Source organism: Cariama cristata, unplaced genomic scaffold (genome assembly GCF_000690535.1).
Source record: "Cariama cristata isolate BGI_N322 unplaced genomic scaffold, ASM69053v1 scaffold18087, whole genome shotgun sequence".
In the NCBI taxonomy this organism is placed as follows: Eukaryota; Metazoa; Chordata; class Aves; order Cariamiformes; family Cariamidae; genus Cariama; species Cariama cristata.
This window is the reverse complement of record NW_009625129.1, coordinates 1-10203: the sequence shown is the minus strand read 5'-3', so window position 1 is coordinate 10203 and position 10203 is coordinate 1. Positions and strand designations below refer to the sequence as shown.

At 38.5% G+C, this 10203-nt stretch overlaps 1 protein-coding gene across 1 annotated transcript in view; it reads right to left on the bottom strand.

The window, feature by feature from the left end:
• LOC104164227 (coiled-coil domain-containing protein 149) overlaps positions 1-1477 on the bottom strand; it is a gene marked incomplete at its 3' end in the record, with an annotated part of 22423 nt that extends 20946 nt beyond the window's left edge. Inside the window, exons 1-2 of the mRNA XM_009703500.1 lie at positions 1322-1477; positions 756-794 (exon numbers count right to left, since the gene is read on the bottom strand). Of these exons, the coding sequence (XP_009701802.1) occupies positions 756-794; positions 1322-1381 (99 nt within the window). The remainder of the gene's footprint in view (positions 1-755; positions 795-1321) is intronic.
• Positions 1478-10203: the final 8726 nt, after the last annotated feature.

Below are 10203 nucleotides of genomic sequence, written 5' to 3'. Positions count from 1 at the left end.
AGGGAAAGAATGATGAGTAAAACTTCTGATCCACTAAGGGAATGCAATAACCATGTTTTAAACATGGTTAAAAGACTTTCAGGACTAGCAATTACAGTAACAATTTTTGTTCTTTTGCGTTGTCCTCCTCTCCCTGCTCACATATTGTGTTTTGGGTGCCATCTTTTTCTAAAAATTAAGATAATTTGAAGATGTGACAACCAACACTCCACAACAGGGACACACTACGTGGATTTCTGAGAACAAAAAAAACGTAAGCAGGCAAAAAGTTTTTCAGGGGAACCATAAAATGCAATTACCATTGTTCTCACCATTTATAACTCATAGAGCCCAAGTGACCCGAGAGAGTACCTAATGGAAAACAGTACTCACAACAATAAATTAACAATTATGGAATGCAGACAATGCAATCCCAGACTGCATTTAAGTATGAGAAGTCCTGTCGTGAACCCATTTTAGGGCTCAATACAAGAAGGATAAAGAACAAGGAGAACGATCTCAAGTCTCTGTACACTGACCAATTTCAGTCACAGGTGAACATAAAAGCAATAGCCATATATTCTAATTAATGATAGTGGAGATATTTTAGAGTGAAACATGTTTAGACAAAAGCACAAGAAGCCATAGTTTAAAGACTGAGCTTTTCAATAGACAGAAATGCTTGCTTTTTACCAGATTCCTTAGCTAATATTTTCATACTTTTGCAAAGTACTTTTGTAGCAGATAAATAATGTCAACTGAAAAATAAATCCTACCTGTTTTCTCTTTTCAGGCGGAAGGGATGGATCCCCATCCTACAAATAAATGGACATATTTTATTGGCAACTTATTTCTGAAGCCAGCAACTATATTAACTTTGTGGATCAAATTTTGTTAACTAAAATGTTATCAAAATTGTTTCTAAAATACTGCATCTTGATTAATACCAGTAACATTAATTTCAACTCAAAAAATTGTCTAAGGCTGAAGATTTGTTTACATTTCTAGAACAGCAGGTCATTACAAATCTATGTTGCATTGTTTTTCATAACGGTACATTAGGTTGCTGTGGAATAATAATACCGCAGTCAGTTTTTAAATGGAATTATGACTGAAACTAATTTCCTCCGAGCATGCACTGTCTTTCTGTGTCTTATACAACAGGCACTACCTCATCAATGCGGAACAAATGAGTAATAATATGATCAAGGCTGTACAACTGCAGGACTACCGTCAACAAGTACCAAAACATTTCTACAGCAGTCATTATGGAATTCTTTCCATTTTTTTTGAGGTTCACCCTTGTCCCCCAGTTATACAGTATTCATAAAGAACAACCTACAATCAGCTCCCGATACTTCTTTTTCAGAGACTGGTGTCGTTCCCGCAGCTGGTTGGCCATAAGCTTGTACTGGTCTCTTTCTTGTTGACAGGTGTCCAGCTCTTTGGAAAGGATTAGCAATGCTTCCTTTTTACTTTCGAGCTTCCTTTTGCACACCAGATACTGCAGAAGAGAAAAAAAAACATAATTGTAACAAGCCATTTCTACCCCAGCTAGTACTAGATTGAAGAGGCTCAAGTTTCTCTCTGAAAAGATGGAAGACTGGACGAGATCAAAGTCTGCCACAAGTCATCTTAGCTTATTAATAACAATCACAGGAAAGAAATCTGTTGTATCAGAAGCCTGAAATTCATTTGTAAGGCCACATGCTCACTTGACCACCATGAGTTAGAAAAATTCAGCAATTAAAGTTTCTCCTCTTTCTGCTCATGTGCAATAGTATGAGGAACCTCACAACTTGAACCGCAGCCCTTGGAAGGCTGCTATAAGAAACCTTTGCAAGCTCCCTTTTCTACTTGTGTCCACAATACCCAGCTCTCAGTTAGCAACCAGCATTTCCCACCTCATTCCCCCTTCCCTCCTGCCCACTACCAGCAATGTCCTCCGGGTTCAGGCTCCCAGCCAGACAGTGAAACAGGACCATGTTACAGCAGAAAGGGTAGCGTTAGTGGCAATCAAAATTTACCTTGAGTCTGAAACAATTACAGTGTGACACCCTATCGACACAGGTAAAAGAAACTAATTCAGCTTGATACTCTACGCACGTGCTTGTTGAGTCAAAAGAATGGGAAATAATGCAGGAATATTGCAAACATCTGAATGAGGAGGGAAGGCAGAGGTGAGATTTCCCCCTCCAGCCACTGCCTCTTAGGCACAAAGGTGTTCACGCACAAAGCAAAGCAGAACTTGCAAAGCAGAACAAAGCAAAGCAGAATCTCTGCTGTTCTGTGTTAGTCTGATCTGCTTCATTGCCCTTCCCCATGGAGAGGACGAGAGAGTAACGTGTATGTCATCCTTTCCTGCAGTGGCTGAACGTTACCTATCAAAAGTTTCACACAACTTTTTTCTTTTAACGTGATGTTCAATCAGCAGATTCTTCTTCACTGGACACTGCTCACGCTAAAGCATATATTTCTATTTCTGATGTTAGTCACATAAGACATGGCACTAAATACTTTCTGAATGTGCTCTGCAAGAGACCAAATATCACAGCAGTCATGAAAACAATTTATAGTTTCATTATATACTCTGACAAGAATACTTTGTCATTATGGGCTCTTGCACAATGCAAGAACATCAGCACTTCCATACTGTTCAAGTCAGTGCTATTCTTTGGGACAAAAAGCATTACTTGTATGTACTACTTCCTTGGAATTGACTTTGTTAACCTCAATTTCAAGTCAATGAGAAAGGGAAAAGCGAATTTGGTATATTAGTACAGCCAATGTTTTCCAAAAATGGTAAACACTTAGTTGCAAAAAAGCAGGATGGCAATGAGAAAAGCAATTTCAAGAAGGATTTGAAGTCTCAAAAAGGACACTTCCACCTTGGATTAATTTTATTTCTGGCAATCCTGAAGTTGAAATTCTGCCATAAATTTTCTGGATTATGATGCCTTGGCATCAACAAAGGCAACCGTACCTATGTACTTATGTCCTTACTGATACCTTACACAAATGTCAAGTCCCCTGATAAAGCACTGAAAGGCATCAGAAGCTAAACTTTAATATTGTCAGCAACTGATTACAGTGACATGGTAAACGGCTTCAAACTTGATAAAATAATTCCTTCCCTTACAATGAAACACCTGCCTCTGATAATCTCTCTTCTTTTTTTCCAGTTTCATCTCATGCCTCAGTCAATTCTAAAATACGCCTTCACTAAATTGTTTTTAAGTATTAACAATCTGATACAGTAATTGCAAATAAAAATGTGTATAAGCAAACCTCATAATCACTTTAAAAAAACCCAACAGTTCAAACCCCTGAACCAAGTAGCCTGTCCTGTTCCTTTAACCACCAGGAAGAACGAAAGCTGGCCCATCCAGCCAACACCTATATGCAGTAGAACAGCCTATACAATGTACACAACAGGACGGGAGCAAAGCTAAACATCTCGCCTTAGGACACCCACACTGCCAGCAGCTGCCTCCAAGCCTTGCCATGACTGCTGGTATATGAAACAGCATACGAGAGTCGGAAGCGAACTGCAGCGTGTGGATAAGACTGTAAGGACACACTCAAAGCATAAAAGAAGGCTTCACCTTTCACAGCAGCACTGGAGAGGGCAAGGGAATTCTCTGTTATCTATTAGGTTGAGGATAATGAACCATAAACAGACTGTGGGGACAGTTGTGCTCAGGGTCTAAATAAAAAGCAACAATGATTTCCTCCTTGTTTAAAGTATATTTCAGTTTGATGAATTATATACTGATGATGTGCCATACAGAAGGAAGGGGCTTGCCATCTCTCATCAATGTACTGTTTGGGTTTTAACATAAAAATGACCGCCTAGAAGTCTTTTTGAAGCCATATTTGCCTTTTGCATACACTGACTTTGCCAAATAAATGGGATAAAAATAGTAATACGGTATAGTAATTTGTTTCCATGGGCTTCTGGTACAAGAAACAATAAAGTCACAGTATTTTTGTGAATTCAATTATTTGACAGAGCTATGTTTCCACTTCCCATTACCACTTTTGAAGGAAAAACAAATTTTACAAAGACAGACGTCAGAGAGGTTATTCAATATATATGATTCTGAATGTTAAAAAAAAAAAGTACTGGTAATGGCCATAAACTGACCTAACAACTATACACTAGAAATGGGTTCTACTCAGGGATAGCAACTGAGTCCCACCAAAAATTTCCCATATGTGGACAAATAAGTGCAGCAAAATTGGCATGCTGTCAAAAGGAACACAGGAGTTTAACAGTCTGTTTGGAGCAATGCAAGCAATAAGGAAAGTTTTCTCACATACTCTGAGAAAGAGCATTCAATAGATGCTTCGATGCTTCTGGCATTCATATAGAGATTTCTTACTCTGCAATTAAGGAAACCCTACGTCTCATGTACTGTCTACCACTGAGACAAATGAATTCTGTTATGCACTACAGTTATTATAAAATATTCTTGCTGTCTTTTGTTTCTTTTTAATTGATGTTCCAAAATAATCTTTGAGTTTAAAAAACAAAGTTAACCAAAAACCAGCTGCTATACTTTCAATCTAAAAGCTACAATGTACAACTTTTCATATCTGTCTAGTGACTTTTATCTACCAATTTGCTGTTATCTGCAATAAAGCAAATTATAATTGCTACAAGGAGGATCATAGTAATTAAAGGAATATATATGACATCCTACATTACTGCCTGAACCACTTTACAGCCAGATGACTACTTTAGTGAAATTGAGTAAAAAGAGACTGACGTTACAGGAGAGTGTAACTGCTCCAAGGTGACCCTCTACATTGAACACTTACTATTTGTCCATTGCTATTTTTAGTGACAAATCTGGATAGATCTCATTAATGACGCTGTAGACATGGTCTAATAATCTGATGAAGCTGGGACACTGTCAAGGTTTTAGACTTTCTTTTTTTAAATCAACAAAACACACCAAATTCTTATCACAAAATAATTTATTTTAAATTTGTAGAAATTACTGGCTTATACTTGGGTATTTAATGGGAATTAGTGCCAAGAAGGAAAACACCTAATTTTCCAAAGGTAAAAGTAGAGATACTATCTACAAACTGTGCTGTGGAATCACTGTGGATTGTATTTTGTGTTCTCTCAACACTCCAGGACCTAGTGTCCTCCCAAATGCTGACAGGCCACCACATTGTACGTGGACCTGGAAACCTACTGTCCACCATGCTCTCAGAGAAACCATCAACTCCACTCACTATCTTTTGGACAAGAGATCCAACTGCTATTGAACTGCCTGAAGTTTTACCAAATTTCTCCTCACTGTACTCTTGGAGGCAATTTTGCTTTGGAAAAGACAAACTGAAGAGTCCCAAGATGCATTGCAATATCACTATTGAGGGTGTTTGTTGGCTGTGTTTCAGTAATGTTGCTCCCCTTGACTGCAGATCAAACTGTTCAACTTATCTGAAAGAGTCAAGCACTCAAATCCAGAGAAATACACAATTACTGGCCATTTGCCTCCCATCTCATCTCATGTCCTCATCTCTGATAAAATCTGAGACAATGCAGTGTCCTTGGTTTTATCCCACAATATCAACTCTGCTTCTCCTGCTGCCCAGTGCTTGCTTCACTAGCTACCTCCAGACTGCTGAAACACAAAGCAGGCTGGTATCATTCACTCATGATATAAGCGATATAAGCAGCTCCCCAGAACACGACGTCTTGTCTTGATGACAATACTACACATCACTGGTCATTTAGGAATTAGCATAATTTGATTTGATTAGTCAAAATAATGCTATTTTTCAATGTGGCCCAGCCCTTGAAAGTTTTGTATGCTGTGCATCAGACTACATTTTTAATTTCTCCATGTTTGCCTGGGACATGGAAACGTGACAAGCAAACACTTGTTTTGTTGCCTGAAAGCCCAGCACGCAGGTCTTTGTAGCACCTTTGCCATAGCTCCCGAGAACTTTGGAGAGCAGTAAGTCACAGTGCCAGCTCTTTCAGCATTTCCACTTCCTTTTCCAAGTGACAAAGCCATTACGATGCCAACCCAATCACCTAGGGACTTCAGAGCATCCGCTCCATGTTGTTCTTCCCTACGGCCACTGGCATTTGCCCGCATTTAGAAAAGCTCTGAAGTGAGTGGCTCCAAAGCCTGTTGGGTCTCCTCATACAGGTTTGGTGAATTACATATCATATTGTTTGAAAAGGCAGTATGGCAGAAAGTTAGAGATATTATAAACATTAAAATCTCACTAATTTTCCTTCCTCTTCTCTCTTGTTCACATAAAAAAATATCGTGCAACCAATAGGAAAGGCACATTTTGTCAATTACAAGCAGGTTTGTTTTCTCACTCCTATTCAGAATTCATGTCTGGAACATTAAGCTATTTCAACTAGAACTACTGCTCAATAGCTGCGCATTTGAAAAGTAATTCCCCAAAACTCTTTCTCCAAGTTTTAAGTTGGCAATTACTAGGCAAGAGAGCTCAAGAGCTCAAGCATATCACTTCCCTCTGTGGTGCCGAAGACCATATACAGTTAATAATCAAGAAATAGCCTCTTGAGAATGACAAATTAAATGGAGACTAAATTTCTTCAAACCAGTTTTAGGAGGCACAGTCACATATGAGTAGCTGTAAATAGCAGACAGTAAATGCTCTAATGTGTGGGAGGTGACAAGGAAAAGAAAAGCATTTTGACATTGGATTTAATTCTAGAAGTTGGCAAATCTGAGGGAGAAGCCAGGAGAAAGGACGGAGGACAACTACTCTAGTCTTATGGGTTTCCTAGGAAACCTTTCTTGCTTCCAGTGGAAAACACTGCCAAAAGGACACGTTCTCCAAGCAGTATTAAATTAGAACTAGTGCCAACTCTCAACAAAGTAAATGGAAGCACGCTCACCGACTTCAGCAGAAAGGAGACTGAACTCGTAGAAGTCAGCTCTCTAAAGCAAGGACAGAGGTGGTCTTGCAAATTATGTAAAAGTGTTTTTTCCCTACTACACATGATCTCCCAGTACTGTTCAACTCATTCCACTATCCCAAGATCATGCTACCACCTACCCCTTTCTCCATCACTGATTCTGTCATCATCCTTAGATCAAGTGATTCCAAGACAGATTACATGGAATTCAGACAAAAACTGAAATCACATTTTTCTCCACAGCAGAATGTAGAGAGTTGGAAGTTTCTACAACTTTTCAAAAAGAAGCCCGCAACTACCCTCAAACAAAGTTCATATAGCGTGTTTTTCATTCATATTCATGGAATTTAGTTATGTTTCATCTCCCTTACAGAGACAGGAAAACTGAGCCACTAAGGAGTTGACTCACATGAGTTTCTGTAAGTCATCAGCTTAGCATATCCATAAATGTGGCTGTCAGGCTAAGGAGTAAGTATGGACATTTAAAAACACTTAAAAGCAAACAAACAAAACTCTGCAACTGAGATTCTGGTGACCAAAATTATTTTCAAGATTTCTATTCAGTGATTAGTACGGTATAACCACCTTTCTGCAATTGCTTTCTAGTAGCACACTCAGCAAAACAACTAACAACTGTCAAACTTTCCTGTTCTCACCCTCTTCCAGGTGGGAGAGGTATTTTGTTTGCACCAGGATTTTTCATTTTTTAAAATAAGAGACATTCAAAGGCATGTTCAAAGGAATGGGCTGTAGTCTTGGGGTAGTATTTTGAGATTTATGAAGATCACTTGTTTCTGGAGGACCTAGGCCACCATTTCAGTCCAGCCAGCAAGAAAGTTCTTGCTATGTCTCAGTTTCATTTGTGTCAAACAAGGAGTTATTGACCAGGTCTTCATCCTACAGCTTTACACAGGCTTTTAAATATCTGAAACACAGGTCATTCAGAGAGGTAAATGTTAGACAAAAACCCAGACTCCAAGTAAAAATGATGTGGTAACCCCACAGAGTACTTTACCTTTTATATATATTCATTCATCACTAATACTTGAACTCAGCTAAAGAACAGGCAAAATTTATGTGCATTCTCGCTCCTGAAGCTTGTTCTTTTGCATTCAGTTTGTGAGATTATCAATGGAAATAATGACTCTTTCTGCTTCTTCAGTATTTGCTAAGCTGGCTTTGTCCCAGTATTCCTTCCTACGTCATCCTATTCAGAGTGAGTTTAAAGAATGTTCAAGGTAAATGTGGTACAAAGATTGTTCAGGGTACCAAGTGCACACTAGGTCTGAAATGCATGTGGCTGTAGAATAAGTGGTAAAATACATAAACATGGAGGCAAAAGAACAAGCAGTAAGTTAGTGATGAGCATAATAAAAGCTCATCAGAAAGGTATGTGAAAGGGTACAGAGCAAAAAGCACTGAAATGGAACAAAAGTCAAAAAGAAAAAAAAGAGTAAATTCAGAAAAAGACTGGAACACGCCAAAAAACCCCAAGTATTCTTTTTATCTAATGAAGAATGAAAAACCAAACTACAAAAATATACAGCTGTGTGTACAAGTGTTTGTATATGCATGTATAAGGACCAAAAATATATCCTACCACTTTTCTTAACATCTGCAATATCAGACTTTAAAAAATATTACAGATGCTTTGACCAGTATTTCAATTACTCCTAGCTTTCAAACTTGGAGGACTGAGCTTGTGGAAATAAAAAAGAACCTGACCATGGATCTGAACCCACTAGCTTCTGGTCTTTTACACCAAGATTTTGAACCCCATTCTGTTCTAACTGTCCAGTATCAGCAATGTATGAGTGTTTGTTTAGAGCTACCATGTCTTTTCTTGGCTGTGTTATCTCATATTTTGAAAGCTCTTCAAGATGCTTACACAATGCGTAGGGAAGAAAAGCAAAATTACCTAGCAGACACTGAAGCTAAGAGGCCTGGAGAAGCTCTGTACTACTGAAGGATATAGTAAACTGGAAAAACTCACTACAAGTTACATCAGAAGCTACAGCCACTTTCTCACAGACCCGTTAGGATGTTGGACTTAATGGGTAAATCACACGAAGTTAATCACAACAGCCAAAGGAAAAAGGAAGGTAAAAGAGGGAAGCCTACACCCTGACAGCATGTGCTACAGAATTCATGCAAAAAACCAGGCTGTAAGCCTGCTGTGGGAACAGAGAGAAAGGAAGGAAAAATGGAATGAAAATCACCAGGGCTCCAATTGTTCCTGAAAAAAAGAAATTATATGTATGCTTAAATATTTGCAAGAATGTAGCTTAGCAGAGTCATCAAACTTTGCCACAGTCAAGAAGCCCCTAAACCAGAAATAAGTGTTCAATTTCAGGACTGAGTTTTTACGTTAAATCATATCAAAAGTAAAAAAGTTCCAATGTAATTCCAAACGACTTTTCAAAACCAAAAATAGGGGCATTTCCTTTGCACACAACTCATGACTTGTCTCTCTCTCTTACTCTTCCCTGCCACGTGACACCACCCTGGTCCCCAAATAAAACTCCATTCAGGAAATGAGATGTCAGATGCAACACTGCACGATTAGGATACTACTAAAAGTACACTTTCCATTTTCTTCTGGATTATTTTGTGTGTCTGCAAGCACTGTGTGCATTGGTAGACTCCAATTCTGGAGGTACTCTACTAGCACAGACCTGGGCCCACATAAACTCCCACTGAAATCACTGAGACAAGTGACAGGTTCAGGATCCTGAACTCATGCATCTTTTTGACAGGTCAGGGCCTTAAACCATGCTCACATAATATAACAGAGGCAAAGCCCTCCTGAAATCAGAGGAATTCACCTGTGTGCATCATGCTCTAGGACAGAAGTCTCAGTCAGGTTGATCTAGGCCCATGCCATTTGCACAGAACTTTTGTTTATTAGCTGTAAACATAAAAATACTAATTTTATAGTTATGCAAAATTAATGTAATGCAAAATACAATGGAAAAATCAGCCTGCCAACCTACTTCAAACTTCACAGGTTTGCCTATTAAACAGGCTTGATTTTGATGATTTTCCTTTAAATTATACTGACCTTGTTTTGAGTTTGGTAACTTATCCTATGTGAAAATATGTACCTGTAAACATTGTGGATCTTTTAATGTGTAGTAGATAATAACATTTTCTGTTCTTGTATTCTGAAAATCCTCCACCTGTTGAAGCTTATGGCCACTGTGCTATTACAGATTTTCCTCTCATTTTATAAATGACAGCATGGCTCCCCAAACCCTCTCACTTGTGATTCAAGTGAAGTAAGAAAACAAAGTATATGC